At 37.3% G+C, this 17,021-nt stretch overlaps 1 protein-coding gene across 12 annotated transcripts in view; it reads left to right on the forward strand.

Moving 5' to 3' along the window:
* LOC105489059 (DENN domain containing 4C) overlaps positions 1 to 17,021 on the forward strand; it is a 148,222-nt gene that overhangs the window by 84,394 nt on the left and 46,807 nt on the right. For 11 of the 12 annotated variants that reach the window (XM_071077832.1, XM_071077833.1, XM_071077834.1 and 8 more), the window contains 6 exons: positions 2,757 to 2,857; positions 2,961 to 3,179; positions 10,084 to 10,229; positions 11,666 to 11,701; positions 11,791 to 11,921; positions 13,759 to 13,891. In XM_071077832.1, the coding sequence (XP_070933933.1) occupies positions 2,757 to 2,857; positions 2,961 to 3,179; positions 10,084 to 10,229; positions 11,666 to 11,701; positions 11,791 to 11,921; positions 13,759 to 13,891 (766 nt within the window). Of the gene's footprint in view, positions 1 to 2,756; positions 2,858 to 2,960; positions 3,180 to 10,083; positions 10,230 to 11,665; positions 11,702 to 11,790; positions 11,922 to 13,758; positions 13,892 to 17,021 lie in introns of those variants that run through there. The other variant, XM_071077839.1, reaches the window with a different exon arrangement.

A 17,021-nucleotide genomic window follows, 5' to 3' on the forward strand; every position in this document is an offset into this window, starting at 1 on the left:
CAGGCACAAAGGAAGTGTTAGCTCTTTTATTAGACATTTATTCTTAACAGAGAGGATATTATGTTTGCTTCCATTCTGGTGGCATTAAGCCAGGGAGCACTTGAAGTTAGTTATTTTGACTTACAGTTTCTTGTGCCATGCCAGTAGCATGCAGTCAAACTCATAACCCATTAGTTGGCAGGCATACAGTAATGAATTCTCAGGGGAGATCCCTCCCCTAATCAAAATCCAAGCTGAGGGAGCTACGCTATGAGGACACAAGGCATAAGAATGATGCAATGATTAGCCGGGTGTGGTGGCATGTGCCTGTAATGCCAACTGCTTGGGAGGCCGAGGCAGGAAAATCGCTTGAACCTGGAAGGAAGAGGTTGCAATGAGCTGAGATTGTGCCACTGTACTATAGCCTGGGCAACAGAGTGAGACTTCCCCTCGGGGTGGGGGCAGGGGGGCGAAGAATGATACAATGGACTTTGGGGACTTGGGGGAAAGGGTGGGAGGGAGTTGAGGAATAAAATACTACACATGAGGCCAGGCACGGTGGCTCATGCCTGTAGCCCCAGCAGAGGATCACGAGGTCAGGAGATCGAGACCATCCTGGCTAACACGGTGAAACTCTGTCTCTACTAAAAATACAAAAAATTAACTGGGTATGGTGCCACATGCCTGTAGTCCCAGCTACTTGGGAGCCTGAGGCAGGAGAATCGCTTGAACCCGGGAGGCGGAGGTCACAGTGAGCCAAGATCGCACCTCTGCACTCCAGTCTGGGTGACAGAGCAAAGACTACACATGGGGTACAGTGTATACTACTTGGGTGATGGGTGCACCTAAATCTCAGAAATCATCACTAAAGAACTAATTCATGTAACCAGATACCACCTGTTCCCCCAAAACCTATTGAAATTTAAAAAAAATTGACATATTTTGTTAAAAGATTTAAAGTATGCAAAAAAAGATTCCAAAATGCAATCACTTGCTTAGAAAAAAAACTACATGTGAACTGCACTGAGTACTAAAGAACAATACTATAAAATAGAACCTGATTAAAATAAATAATTTAATTTTTTAATTAAATTTTTATTAAATTTATTAATTTCATTAATCAGCTAATATAAAGGTACAACCAGGATTCCAGGTTGATCCTAAAGCTGGAATCTCTGCCCTTTTCATTATGCCATGCTACATTTAGAGAAACCTAAGCAATTCACTGACTTAGGGAAAGGGCTTAGAATTGTAGCATTTTGGGTTAAAAAAAGAATCAGGCTGGGTGCGGTGGCTCATGCCTGTAATCCCAGCACTTCGGGAGGCCAAGGTGAGGGGATCACATGAGGTCAGGAGTTCGAGACCAACCTGACCAACATGATGAAACCCTGTCTTTACTAAAATAAAAAATTAGCTGGGCGTGGTGGCACTCTCCTGTAATCCTAGCTACTTAGGAGACTGAGGCCAGAGAATTGCTTGAACCTGGAAGGCGGAGGTTGCAGTGAGCTGAGATCGTACCACTGCACTCCAGCCTAGATGACAGAGTGAGACTGTCTCAAAAAAAAAAAAAAAAAAAAAAAAAAAAAAAAAAAAAAGGAAAAAAAGAAAAAGCAGAGTCAGCCTTTCAAGCGTACCAGTTTTATTTGGAAGTTTCAGTTCTAACATACTTCTTGGTGAGACTGAAACTTGGTCTCCTGTTCTGTGAGAAGCCTTTAAAATCCAAGGCTGTCTGTTAATCCTCAGGGCAGATGTGGCCTTGGTGTTACTCTGGGTTTTCAACCCCTGAAGATTTCCCTGATTTTCTTGCCAGCTTAGCCATGAATTTTAAAGAACATTTGTTATATTTATGTTAACTTTTGTAAAAAGAGGGCTTTTTAGGCAGTTCTGTCTGTTGCATTTTATATTCTTATATTCTTGGAATATATATATATACACACACACACAGAGATATATATATTTTGTATTTTTGGAATATAAAGTTTTGGAAACAGAAGCTTTTAGTAATACCTTTAAAAATGGTCATCTCTATGGCTTTGGGTTTTTTTTGTTTTGTTTTGTTTTGTTTTGTTTTGTTTTTGAGGCAGAGTCTTGCTCTGTTGCCCAAGCTGAAGTGCAGTAGCGCAATCTCGGCTCACTGCAAGCTCCGCCTCCTAGGCTCAAGTGATTCTTCTGCCTCAGCCTCCTGAGTAGCTGGGATTACAGGCACACACCACCACACCCGGCTGATTTTTGTGCTTTTAGTAGAGAGGGTGTTTCACCATGTTGGCCAGGGTGGTCTGGCTTTGGTTTTTGTTGTTTCATGATCATAGATTATATTGAATAATGGTGTTATGATTAATTTATTTTTAACTGTGAGGGCTGGATGAACTACATATACTTTTAATCCTTACTTAAATTCCAATTCTTCTCTTTGGGCACACAGCATTTTAGAAGCCTGCCAGTAGGTAGTTGGAAGTCTCAAGTCAACTAGATTTGACTCTTAGAATATTATAATTCTAAAATGTAGTTTTTGAAGCTAGACTTCAGTGTTGTATTCCTGACTCCAGCATTGAAAATACGTGTTGGAAGGTTAGAATGAGATGGCTAAATCTGACAGAGGTTGGTTGAATGAAAAGAGAACTTCCTTGAAATTCACTTATTCAAACTGTTTGCATCAGTTGTGACTGCAGTAAAAATACATCTTTTCCATTTTCTAGTTTTAGGTTGATGCAAGAATTTTGTTTAGTAAAAGCAGATTATGAATAACACATTTTATGAATTTTGTTCTGATTTAATAGATCAGATGAAAAGAAGAACATGAACTGGAAGCAACTTCCCAAAAAGCCATGCAAAAATCTACTTAGCACCTTAAAGAAATTGTATCCCCAGCTGTCTTCAGGTAATGTGAGGGAAAAGGAATACTATTAATGAAGGAATGTATATGAGAAAATTCTTCTTAAACTTAACATAATACCATTTTCTGTTTTTCTTTCCTTTGTTAGTTCACCGAAAAACTCAAGAAGGCTCAGCGATTGACATGACTCCAATTGAAGCAGATTTCTCCTGGCAAAAGAAGATGACACAGCTTGAGATGGAAATTCAAGAGGCATTTTTGCGCTTTATGGCGTCTATTTTAAAAGGATATAGAACATTTCTCAGACCAATCACAGAGGCTCCTTCAAATAAAGCCACAGCTGCTGATTCATTGTTTGACCGACAGGGTGGGTAGCACTGAAAGTACAATTCCTTTTATTGAAGTGAAAATATTTTATATTTGATGTTGTTGCCAAGAAATACTTACTGTATAAATTTTTACAAATTCACATTCAAATATAATGAACTTCCATGTATTTGTAACCGAACTTTATGACTAGAATTTCTTGTAATTTTTATAGCCCATTTTTTTCCTGAGAAATCTGAAACTAGGCATATTTAATTATGAAAAGTCAAAGGTGTTACCTATATTTACAATACCTTGTCAGTTATCTTAGTAGAACATAACTGGAGATTTGCCTTCAGGTATTTAGGTATTTCCTCAATTTTGCATAGTTCTTGGATTTGTACACTTTTTTTTTCTTCTTTTTTTTTTTTAATAGAGTGGAGTCTTGCTATATTGGCCAGGCTGGACTTGAACTCCTGGCCTCAAGTGATCCTCCTCCCTCGGCTTCCCAAAATGCTGGGATTACAGGTGTGAGCCACTGCACTTGGCCAGATGTATACACTTTTGGCTTTACAATTAGTTTGTGCAATGAGGGCACCACATTTTAAACATTTTTGACTAATGTAGCTTTGTTCCAGGGAAAAACATATACTCATTATTTTTAGTATGTTTTGTTTTAGGGAATTATAGATAGAGATTTTTGTTGTTATTCAGCTACTGTTATATATATAGTAGCAATCTTACATCTATATCAATATTTATTTGAAATTATTTTACTTTTCTGTGCTTTTTACCTAGTGATTACAAAAAAAAATCTGTATTTTTCCATTAATCCTTTTGTCCTTTATCTTTTCTGCTTTAAGATAACTTACCACTTAAATATTTAGTTACCACTTACTGGCTAGTTATATAGGAATATAAAGAAGTATAAAACCTAGCTCTCTGGGGTCTTAAATGGAAAATAATTAAAATATTTTAAAAATAGAACAAGTAGTCAAGAAAACATATTTTACACAGTTTTAATTTGGAAGTTTTAAGAGTTCAGAAAAAAAAGGGATATTCTTCCAAATATTCCAGTATTTCAAAATGGGTATTTTGGAAGACTTCATGGAAGAAGCATGACTTAGAAGAATGGGTAGAATGGAGATAAATGGAGAAGAACAGGAAAGGCTTTCTGGAAGTCAAGTTTTCTCGACCGGACGCAGTGGCTCATGCCTGTAATCCCACCACTTTGGGAGACTAAGGCAGGTGGATCACCTGAGGTCAGGCGTTCAAGACCAGCCTGGCCAACATGGTGAAACCCTACCTCTACGAAAAATATAAAAATTAGCTGGGTGTGGTGGTGTGTGCCTGTAATGCCAGCTATTCAGGAGGCTGAGGGAGGAGAATCACTTGAACTTGGGAGACAGAGGTTGCAGAGAGCCAAGATTGTGCCATTGCACTCCAGCCTGGGTGACAAGAGTGAAACTCCATCTCAAAAAAATTAAAAAAAAAAAAAATAAAGTGTTCTCATTAATAAAATGGGGGCTATATCTACTTCATTGTTGTGAAGATTAAATGAGAAAATATATGTGAAGCAACTAGTACAAGTACTTTAAAATACTCATGATAACAGCTATTATCATTCATGGTAATAAAATGGAAGTAGCATCAAGATCTAAAGCACAAGGCCTGCAGATTAGTTTGCTGGGTCTACCATAACAAAATACCGCAGACTAGGTGGCTTAAACAACAGAAATTATTTTCTCGTGGTTTTGGAGGTTTAACTGAGATGAAGGTAGTTAGCAGGTTTGGTTTCTTCTGAAGCCTCTTCCCTTGGCTTGTAGATAGCTGTTTTTTCCATGTGGTCTTCCTTCAGTGTTTGTCTTATGTCCAAATATCCTCCTCTTACAAGGCTACCAGTCTTACTGAACTAGGGTCTACCCCATAATCCTCATTTTAGCTTAATTACCTCTTTAAAGACCCTATCTCCAAATAGTTACATTCCGAGGTACTAGGGGCTAGGAACTTAATATATAAATTTTGGGCCAGGCACAGTGGCTCATGCCTGTAATCCCAGCACTTTGGGAGGCCAAGGCAAGCTGATCACCTGAGGTCAGGAGTTTGAGACCAGTCTGGCCAACATGGCGAAACCCTGTCTCTACTAAAAATACAAAAGTTAGCCAGGCGTGGTGGCACATGCCTGTAATCCCAGCCACTCAGAAGACTGAGGCAGGAGAATCTCTTCAACCCAGGAGGCAGAGGTTGTGGTGAGCCAAGATCACTGTACTCCAGCCTGGGCAACAAGACTGAAATTTCATCTCAAAAAAAAAAAAACATATATATATATATATGTATGTATACATTTTGAGGGGGACACAGTTTCACTCATGACAGCACATTTGGGAAAAAAGATTACATGGTACAATTTGACCAGAGTGATGAGCTTTAGAGGTGCTATGGAAGATAAGGCTGAAAATAAGATTAGGGCTCAGATTGTGGGTAGTTGTAAATGCCAGATGAAGAATATGGATTGTACGGGAGTGACATCACTAAAGGAATTTGAAAAGATACTTACTCAGTTTTCAGGCCCTAAGGTTTTATTGTAAACAGTTCAGCATTTGGTCTGCTAGGGGACACAGACATTAGACAAGAAAAAAATGTAAATACTAACTATCTTAAGAAGTGTGTTTTGAAGGAAAGTATTGAGCACAGCGTTAGTGCTAGTTAGGTCAGAGAAATATTCCTTGAAGAAATAACAAGGAATATTAGTGTCCTAAGGTATCCCTTGGTGTGCTACTTTTAAGTTTGGGTCTAAAAAGCAATAGTAATTAACTAGGAATTTTGTATATGTGGTTTTGGCTTATTTTACCTTATGTTGTTATTTACCATTTCTTCTACCACTTGTATTGCCTGTAAACTTGTGGTAGGTTCAAGAGCTGCAGTGTCCAGTAGAAACACAATGTAAGCCACATATAAAATTTAAAATTATTTTAGTAGCCACAATAAAAAAGTGAAAAATAGGGGGAAAATAGTAGCATTTCAGCATGTAATCTGATTTTTAAAATTATTGATGAAATCGTTTACATTTTTTTCACAAACATCTTTTTTCTTTTTTTCTTTTTTTTTTTTTTTTTATAAAGACGGTCTTGCTCTGTTGCCCGGGTGGAATGCAGTGATGCAATCTTGGCTCACTGCAACCTCTGCCTCCCAGGCTCAAGTGATTCTCCCGCCTCAGCCTCCCGAGTATCTGGGATTACAGGCGTGCACCACCATGCCTGGCTAATTTTGTATTTTAAGTGGAGACGGGGTTTAGCCATGTTGGCCAGACTGGTCTCAATCTGCTGACCTCAGGTGATCCGCCTGCCTTGGCCTTCCAAAATGCTGGGATTACAGGCGTGAGCCTCTGCGCTTGGCCCACATCTTTCAGTTCTGGCATGTATTTTTTACTTACAGTGTGTCCTAATTTGGATCAGTTACATTTCAAGTGCTAAATTGCCATATGAAGATAGTGACTACTGAATTAAACAGTGCAGATCTAGCGGCTTGGTTAGATTCAGGTTTAATTATCTTGGCAAGACGTGCCAAAATACATGGTGCTCACTTCTTCCTATTGCATCATCTTGAGAGGCACATACATGTCTGGCTGTCCTACTTTTAGTGTTTCTAATAGGTTTAAGGTGTTGTCAGCCTCATTCATTCATTGTAGGTACCCGTTAGCCTTTGACTTATTTGGTTTAGCAGCCTTTGCTATCATTGCCTGGATCCACTAGAAGGAAAGAAAGCCTTTTCATTATAACTTGTGGAGAATAATTTATTTCTATTTTATTTAAGCTTTTCTCTACTAATTAGTATATAAAAGGGATGGGAATCAGGACCACAGCATCAAAGAAAGAAAGGCTGCAGAGAAAACCATGTTTGAAATGTTGGCATTAACTAGGTTATGCAGGATGTTTTAGGATTAGTGCTGGTTTCAGTTTTTATCCTAAGAGTAATTGGAAGCCTGTAAAGGATATTTCATTAGGTAATAGGATCAGATTTGCATTTTTTAAAAAAATCACTCTTTGAAATGTTAAAAAGAAGAATCTCCTTGGCTTCCATACAGAGATTGCACTGGAGGCATTGAAGCATGGATCTTCTATTTAGGAAGTAGCCACATTGGTTCTAGGGATTATTAGAGGTGACCTGGATTAATTGATGATAGTGTGAATAGAAGAATGATTTTTTTAGGAATTAGATCAAGTAGAACCTGGTAATTGAATATGGAATGTAAGATAGAGTGGGAGATATCAAGAGCAGCTTTGAGGGTTTTGCCTTTAACAACCAAGTGAATGGCCATGCCCTTTATAAAAAGTAAAACAAGAGAAAAAAGGGAAGGAGCAGATCGAAGGCTTTTTTTTTTTTTTTTTTTTAAGATAGAAAAAGAGACTTGAGTATGCTGATGAGAAATAGCTAATAGAGGCTGGGCACAGTGGCCCACGCCTGTAATCCCAGCCTTTTGGGAGGCCGAGGCAGGCAGATCACTTGAGGTCAGGAGTTTGAGATCAGCCTGGCCAACATGGCAAAACCCCGTCCGTCTCTACTAAAAATACAAACATTAGCCGGGAGTGGTGGCGCATGCCTGTAGTCCCAGTTATTTGGGAGGCTGAGGCAGGAGCATCACTTGAACCTGGGAGGTGGAGGTTGTAGTGAGCCGAGATTACACCACTGAACTCCATTCTGGGTAATAGAGCAAGACTCCATCTCAAAAAAGAAAAAAAAAAAAAGAGAGAAGTAGTTAATAGAGAGGGAGATTTATCCCGAGAACACTGGAAGGGGCTGGAATCCTGAAGTCATGTGATGGTTTGTCCTTAGATAGGAGGAGGGACATATCCACTGTAAAAAGACATAAGGAATGAATGATAACTGTTAAAGAGTCGTAAGTTATGTAGTGAGATAGTATACATAGTTTCTATTTAATGATCTGCATTTTCATTGCAATATAAAGTATGCTCATTTCGGGGTACGGAGGGGGCACAAAAACATGAAGGGAGAGCATATACAAATAGGAAATAGTTGTGGAAACATGTGAAAAGGAAAATTAAATTGATTCTAGAAATGTAGTAGGATTGCTGGTCAGGAATGAAGGTATAAGTGCTTCTAATCTGCCTAGTTGTGGAACTTTTTTCCCCTTAACTTATGCTTAGTCACCCTAATGCAGATCCAGAGAAGGCAAGCAGTACATTCTTAGAGCTGGGTTATGCTAGGTAGGTTTAACCAAAAAGACAAAAGAGCAAAAGGGTTGAGAGTATTGACAAAACAGTAATTGAAATGATGGATATAGCATGGAATCAGTATTAGATAGAGAAAGAAGTGAAGATGGGAGGATGTACGTGGAGGTAAAAGGGCCAGTGGATTGGAGATTTCAATGAGCCTTCCCTCTCTGCTCCCCCAATAGAAAACGCTAAAACACTTAGTAGAAATACTTAATTAAAGAGACCAGATAGGCTGAGGTGATGGGCTGGGAGTGATGTGAAAATGAGAGATTTGGAAGGCAGTGCTGCTTTGAATGCTAGCAAGTAAAGTCAAGGGACTGTGACTGTGTGTTGAAGTTGGTGATTGAGGTAGGATGGAGCATAGGATCATTGAAAATCAAGGAATGAAGGCTGGGCATGGTGGCTCATGCTTGTAATTCTAGCAGTTTGGGAGGCTGAGATGGGAGGATCACTTGAGGCCAGGAGTTCGAGACCAGCCTTGTCAACATAGCAAGACACCCATCTCTTAAAATAAAAGAGGCCAGGTGCAGTGGCTCACGCCTGTAATGCCGGAACTTTGGGAGGCCGAGGCGGGCTGATCACCTGAGGTCAGAAGTTCGAGACCAGCCTGACCAACTTGGTAAAACCCTGTCTCTACGAAAAATACAAAAGTTAGCCAGGTATGGTGATGGGCACCTCTAATCCCAGCTACTCAGGAGGCTGAGGCAGAGAATCACTTGAACCTGGGAGGCGGAGGTTGCAGTGAGCCAAGATCACGCCGCTGCACTCCACCCTGGGGGACAAGAGCTAGACTCTGTCTCAAAAAAAAAAAAAGGAATGAAGACGAACCTAAAGTGTTTTCATGATTTGTGCTTCTGGGTGTGGAAGAATGATGGTGGTAGGGATTAGAAAGGAGGAGACTTTGAATCAAATGTCCTGGTCTTCAGTGAGTGAAGGAGTGTCCCTGCAATTAATATAGGACTATGATTAATAGAGGAAATGGTGGAATAGCCAGATGCTTGAAACTTTAATAAGCAGAAATTTGAAAAACAATACAGAAATAATGGTCTTGTGACATTAAAGAGGAAGGACATTGGCTCTTTGGAAATTGACTATGGACTCAAGAGTATGCAGAGTATCAGAGAAATTTCTACTTAAAAGTTGTAGAGCTGGAGGTTCCTTATAGGGGATTCAGATTTCAGTGAAGGGGTTGATAGAAGTTAAGTATTTTTCATGGTTTAATTAGGCAGAAGGAGCTATATATGTAGTTACTACAGGTTGAGCTTCCCTAATCTGAAAATCCAAAACCTGGAATGCCCAGAATCTGAAACTTTCTGAGTGCTGACATGATGCCACAAGTGGAAAATTCCACACGTAAGTACTTAACACACACTTTGTTTCATGCACAAGATCATTGAAAGTATTGTATAACATTCCCTTCAGACTGTGTGTATAATGTATATATGAAACATAAATGAATTTCCTGTTTACTTGGGTCTCATCCCCAAGATATCTGATTGTGCGCATGCAAATATTTCAAAATCTTAAAAAGAAAATTTGAAATCTGAAACACTTTTGGTCCCAAGCATTTCAGATAAGGGATACTCAATTTGTAGAAGCTTCTCTTTAAATGTCGATATATACACATATAGATAAAGAGAATGTAATATAGATAAGTACAAGTTTAATGTTTACTATAATATCGAATTCCAGTTTAAAATTTGAATTTAATTATAATTTTGTTTTCCTCAGGGTTTTTAAAAAGTCGAGATCGTGCCTATGCAAAATTCTATACCCTTTTATCCAAAACACAGATTTTTATTCGTTTCATTGAAGAATGCAGTTTTGTAAGTGATAAAGATACTGGATTAGCATTTTTTGATGATTGCATAGAAAAGGTAAAAGTTTGTACTTATACTAGTGTTTAGAAAAAAAAGTTTGCCTTACCTGTATAATTATCATTGTTATTGTTAGTCTAGAGTGATATAAGGAAGACAGTATAGGGTTGTGTATGTGTGTGTATGTGTTACTGATTCTGGGCTGAATATAAGAATAATTTTCTTTGTGGTATCAAGTTGCTACCACATATAGCCAAGTTTTCTCTTCTTTATTGATTGATCCATTGATTGAAACAGCATCTCATTCTGTCACCCAGGCTGGGTTGCAGTCGCATGATCATAGCTCATTGCAACTTCAAACTTCTTGCCTGAAGTGATTCTCCCACCTTAGCCTTCCGAGTAGCTAGGACTACAGGCATGTGCTACGCCTGGCTAGTTTTTTAAATTTTTAGTAGAGATGAGGTCTCACTGTATTGCCCAGGCTGGTCTCAAACTCCTGGGCTCAAGCGATCCTCCCACCTTGGCCTCACAAATCCTTGGGATTACAGGATGAGCCACCATGTCCAGCCAGTAAATTTTCTCTTTAAATCTCACTTTCATTTACAACTATTGAGTTGTAAAACTAAGAACATTTCCTTGAGCCTTGTGAGTTTATTTTTTTTTAATTTAAATGAATAAGATTTACTTTAAGATTTAGGTTTTTAAATTAAAAAATGTTTAGTTTTATGGGTAATAGAAGTTGTGTTCTTTTGTTTTAATGTCTTTCCAAATTCTTTTGCCTAGTATGTTTCTTTTGTTCTAATGGAAGATGGAAATGTTAAATTTTAAAGCTTTACCCACCCATCCTAAGGAAGTTAAAATTGATTCTTGACAGCAATGACTTGGTTATAATTTTTCCTAACTTTTAATATAATTCTTATTTTTGCTAAGTAGATCTTGGGGCCAGTTTTTTATGCAAGCCGTATATTATATAACATTTGAGATTGTATCCAAAAAAGGTAGAATATTACAACATTAATTTTTTTGGCCCCCTCATGATTCATGTGCCTTAGAAGATTTGAATAATTTTCTCCTATCAGTGTGATCTAAAATTCCAGGTATATAATTAAAACTATTCAACATTTTTGTTTATTTACAAAATTGATATTCCAGTGTCTTCCAGTTATATGAGAAGCTTAATGTCAATCACTAATAAAGGGGCTTAATAGTAATGAATTTTTTTATTTGAGAAGCCAGATAACCTTGTGATTGGTCGTCTTTTGTCTTAAGGTTTACAAAATGACTAATCAAAATAGTTTTCTATCCTAATAGCCACAAGTAAAAAATTATGCTTTAGCCTAAGAGTATGTAGTTAGGCTAAAAATATACTTTGCAATGTTTTGTATCAGCCGGTACTGAAAAGGGGTAGTTTTTTTCTAAATCAGAATGTAAGATAAAAATGTCTATTAAATTCATAGTGGACATTTTCATTAGGAATCTATTTTCTTTTTTTCTAGTTGTTTCCTGATAAAGGCCCAGAGAAATCAGATAAGGTATGTTTTTCTTAGACTTTAAGGGTTGAAATTTCAGAATTAGATCTTGTTTGTATGCAAATTAATTGGGGAAAAATAATTATTTTCAGGTTGATTTTGATTCAGCAGAAGATACCAGATTGATAGAACTGGATGATTCACAGAAAAGTGAGCATACTGTATTTATAATGCCACCAGAGCCACCTCCTGATGATGGAAAGGACCTGTCACCAAAGTACAGGTAGTAGGAAGTTTTCAAAGAGCTATTTAGGCACAGCCTATTAGTTTCTTTTAATTTTTATTAGTAGATATGTATATTAGTCTTTTGTGAAACTCATTTTCGTTATTAATTTGGTGAACTAATGTAGATAAATATTTTATGGAAATGCCACTAGGTGTTATAATTTAAAAATTGGATGATATTGTCAGATGTTGATCATTGTTTACCTTAGTGTTTGTATTTTAATCTTTAAAAGTTTCAATTCTGAAGAAGAAAAATGTTACTTTTATGAGGCTTCCCGCTCACTTTGGGAGTTTTATTGTTGATACAAAGACTGTGAAATTCTTATGAATTGGTAATTTTCCGAGAAAACTTAAGGTAGAGGGCCAGGAATTTACTCTTTTTTAAGATAAAAGATAGGATTTGGATGTGACTCTTTTAAGAAATTAGAATGGATTTTGTAGTTTTTTTATTACTATAAATTTAATAAATTTAGAAAATCAAACGAAAATGGAAAACTAATACATCATTCTAGCACCAGTACTTGTGTCTCTTGACAATTGTGGGCATGTATTTATGTGGATTTATGTGTGTATGTATTGCATGTATGAGTTCATCAGGTAGATTCCCTTTGTAATCTATGTTTGCCTTTAGTGGTCTGAACATTTTCCCATGCCATTAAGTATTTTTGTGCCTTATCATTTGTAATGACCACATTGTATGCATTTATTATGATTTATTTAACTAGCCTCTTACGGATTTGTTTGTAGTTATTTGCTGTCTATATCTTTGTGTACGTACACAGTTATTGTCTTAGGCTGTGTTTCTAAAAAAATTTCTAAAATGGAAAGTAAAGTAAGTACCTTCCTAAAATAGAGAATTAATGTATAATATCAAGAGGACTGCATCAGAATGAAGAATATATCTGGGATTGAATGGGTTAATTAAATACTATTTTGATTTCATGTTAACTATAGAATTCTTTTCTACTTTGGCTTAACTGCTAGAAATTGGAATGCAGATACTGACAAGATAAAATCAAATATGGAAAGGCAATATCTCCTGGAAGAAAATTGGCCAAAAGAAATAAGTAGACAATTTCCAAGAAAGCCAAAGTCAATAATATAAAAATATGTTATGGTTTTTTGCATTCAAAGAAATGCAAACCAAATTGATGAACAGAAACTTTTGACATTGAGAATAGGTTATGCTAGTAGTTAGAATGTATGTTTAAGTATAATCTTTTTTGAAATAATTTGATATTAATTATAATAATTTTAATTCTTTTGATAAACATGGACCTAGCAAATTCTATTATTGGATATTCATCCTATGAAATTAAGCAAAAGTATTCACAAAGATATACATATGAAAATATTTAATTGGAGAAATTTAGAAACAATCTACAACCTCATAATGTCCAGCAGTGAAAAACTGCTTAAATTGTGGTACATCCTTAAAATAAAAATTTTATGGATTTTTTTATTTTAAATACCTATGCAAGGTAATTTTATGAAGAAAAACATAAAATTATGAAGTATACTAAAATTTTTTAAAACATAAATTATGGAATACATGGATTCTCTTGAAGGAGTTATTTCTCCTTTTAATCAGAGTTTTCTGTGGTTTAGAGATTGATTGAAAATAACAAGTAGGGTGGGGAAGAGACAAAATTTTCATGAAGGTGGTCTCTGTATGTTTTATCATTTAAAAATTTTAAAAAGTATTTTTTCTATATAAGCATTTAAAATAATGTTGGGTACTATTTGAAGTTTAGAAATATTTGCCTAAACACTGGAATAATATGAAGAGTTGGTGTGTTTTAAATCAGCAGTTCTATTTTTGCTTTTTATTTTAGTTACAAATACTTTCCAAGACTGGACCTTAAGCTTTTTGACAGACCGCAGGAGTTGAAACTTTGTTTTAGTAGACACCCTACTGGGAGTAGCATTACAAAGAGTCCAGCTCTCATGGCTAAGAGAACTAAACAGGTCAGATATTCTTTATCTAATACATGTTCATTTAATATGTAAAATATGTATATGCGATATGCAGCTCATAGTTTAGAATGATCACCCACAACAACCATTTGAAGACTCACTATGGTTGTTACTGAATTTAACTAGATTTCTTGCAAGCCTACTTAAAATATCAAGTCTGGGCCGAGCATGGTGGCTCATGCCTGTAATCCCAGCACTTTGGGAGGCTGAGGTGAGCAAATCACTTGAGGTCAGGAGTTAGAGACCAGCCTGGCCAACTTGGTGAAACCCCATCTCCATTAAAAATACAAAAATAAGCCGGGTATGGTGGCAGGCGCCTGTGATCCCAGCTACTTGGGAGGCTGAGGCAGGAGAATCGCTTTAACCCGGGAGATGGAGGTTGCAGTGAGCCGAGATTGTGCCACTGCACTCCAGCCTGGGCGACAAGAGTGAAACTCCATCTCAAAAAAGTCTGTCTATCTATTAATCTGTCTGTCTGTCTGTCTGTCTATCTATCTATCTATCTATCTATCTATCTATCTATCTATCTATCTGTCAATCAGTCAAGGCTGAAGTTTTCGAATGCTTATGTTTATGCTTTAAGACTATCCATAGGAATTGGCCGGGTGCGGTGGCTCATGCCTGTAATCCCAGCACTTTGGGAGGCCGAGGCAGGCGGATCACCTGAGGTGGGGAGTTTGAGACCAACCTGACCAACATGGAGAAACCCCGTCTCTACTAAAAATACAAAATTAGCCAGGCATGGTGGTGCATGCCTATAATCCCAGCTACTCGGGAGGCTGAGGCAGGAGAGTTGCTTGAACCTGGGAGACGGAGGTTGTGGTGAGCTGGGATTGAGCTATTGCACTCCAGCCTGCGCAACAGGAGCAAAATCTGTCTCAAGAAAAAAAAAAAAAAAGAGTGTAGGAACCAAATATACTTTTTAGAAAACTTAATTGAAATATAATTCATATACCATACAGCATACCCACTTAAAGTGTATGATTTGGTGGCTTTTAGTATATTTACAGGTTTGTACAACCACCCCCACAATTAATTTTAGAATATTTTCATCAACCCCAAAAGAAAGTTTGCATCCTTTAGCCATTAACCCCAGTTCTCAATCCCCAGCAGCCCTAGGCAACCACAAGTCTGTTTTCTGTCTATAAATTTGTCTATTCTGAGCATTTCACCAGTAGAACTGCATAATATGTATTCTTTTGTTACTGGCTTCTTTCATTTAGTGTAACATTTCAGGATTCATCCATGTTGCAGCATATATCAGTAATAATTTTTATTGCTGAATAATATTCCATTGTATGGATATACCATATTTTATTTGTTCATAAACATGTGGCTGCTTCCTACTTTTTGGCTATTACGAATATTGCAAATGAACATTTGTGTATAAGTGTTTGTTTGGATGTATGTTTTTATTTTTCGGGGGGTTATATATCTAGGAGTAAATTGCTATGTCAAATGGTTACTCTGTGTTCAACCCTTTGAGGCACTTCCAGGCTGTTTTCCAAAGTGGCTGCACCACTTTCCATTCCCACCAGCAGTGTGTGAGGGTTCCAGTTTTACAACATATCCTTGTCAATTCTTGTTATTGTTTGTCTTTTTGATTATAGCCGTTTAGTGAGTATGAAGTTGTATTTTAAATTTGCATTTCCCTAATGGCTAATGTAAATATACTTTATTCCAAGTATTATAATCCAAAGGGAGTTAACTTAGGACAACTAGACATCTTGCTTTATTACTATATGTGATTTAGGTATAAAGAACTAAGCTGTGGTTACATATGAGTTAAAATTAAACATCCTTTATACATACACTGACATTTTAGGGATCTTCAAAATGTGGAAAATTTCACGATGAAAATCTTAGTTCAGATTTTACTAATTTATGGGATAGCCCCCTAAATCCTAGAGATATCCTGAGGTATTTCCTAATTTCATTCATACAGTTCATATTTCTTTCAGTTTTTCGAAGAGAATACTAAAGAATTTTTTTTTTACTGTTACCAGCTAACAAAAGGCAAATTTCTAAAATGAGAAAATTTTGCTAACTCAGCCTCTAAATCTCATTTATAGCAGAATTTTTTTTTCAGCCTAACAAAAAGAAAAGAACCATAGGATCTTAGAAAAACAAGGGTATATGTTTTTAAATATATACTGAAGTATTGTGGAGATTGAGCTCAAAAGTAAAATATACCAAGTTTTTTTGTTTTTGTTTTTGTTTTGTTTTTTTTAGGGTGGAGTCTCGCTGTGTCACCCAGGCTGGAGTGCAGTGGCACGATCTCGGCTCACTGCAACCTCCGTCTCCCAGGCTCAAGCGATTTTCCTGCCTCAGCCTCCTGAGTGGCTGGGATTACAGGCACCCACCACCACACCCAGCTAATTTTTGTATTTTTAGTAGAGACGGGGCTTTACCATGTTGGCCAGGATGATCTCAATATCTTGACCTTGTGATCCACCTGCCTCGGCTTCCCAAAGTGCTGGGATTATAGACATGAGCCACCATGCCCGGCCTCCAAATTTTTTTATTTAGAACGTAGACTAGTGGAAGAATCTTTAGTGCAAAGCATAAAATGGCATTCTGATATATGTGATAGGCTCTGTAGTTTCTGGGAATATATATAGTTTGATAAAGCCCAGCAGATGGCTGGGCACGGCAGTTCACTTCTATGATCCCAGCACTTTGGGAGGCTGAGGCGGGCGGATCACCTGAGGTCAGAGTTCGAGACCAGCCTGGCCAATGTGGTGAAACTCTGTCTCTACTAAAAATACACACAAAAAAATTAGCTGGGCATGGTGGTGGGTGCCTGTAATCCCAGCTACTCAGGAGGCTGAGGCAGGAGAATCACTTGAACCCAGGAGGTGGGGGTTGCAGTGAGCTGAGATCACGCCATTGCGCTCCAGCCTTGGTGACAAAAGCAAGACTCCATCTAAAAAAAAAAAAAAAAAAAAGCTCAGCAGATGATTTTGATACCCTATTCTCTCTTCTACCTAAATCAGAATGAAAAGCTGAACTAGAAAACACGACTATCAAACTAGGAGGTGGGAAAGTTTATGTTGACTGCAAAGGAGTAGATTTTGTTGTTGTTGTTGTTTTTGAGACGGAGTCTCCCTCTGTTGCCAGA

This window comes from Macaca nemestrina, chromosome 14 (genome assembly GCF_043159975.1).
Source record: "Macaca nemestrina isolate mMacNem1 chromosome 14, mMacNem.hap1, whole genome shotgun sequence".
In the NCBI taxonomy this organism is placed as follows: Eukaryota; Metazoa; Chordata; class Mammalia; order Primates; family Cercopithecidae; genus Macaca; species Macaca nemestrina.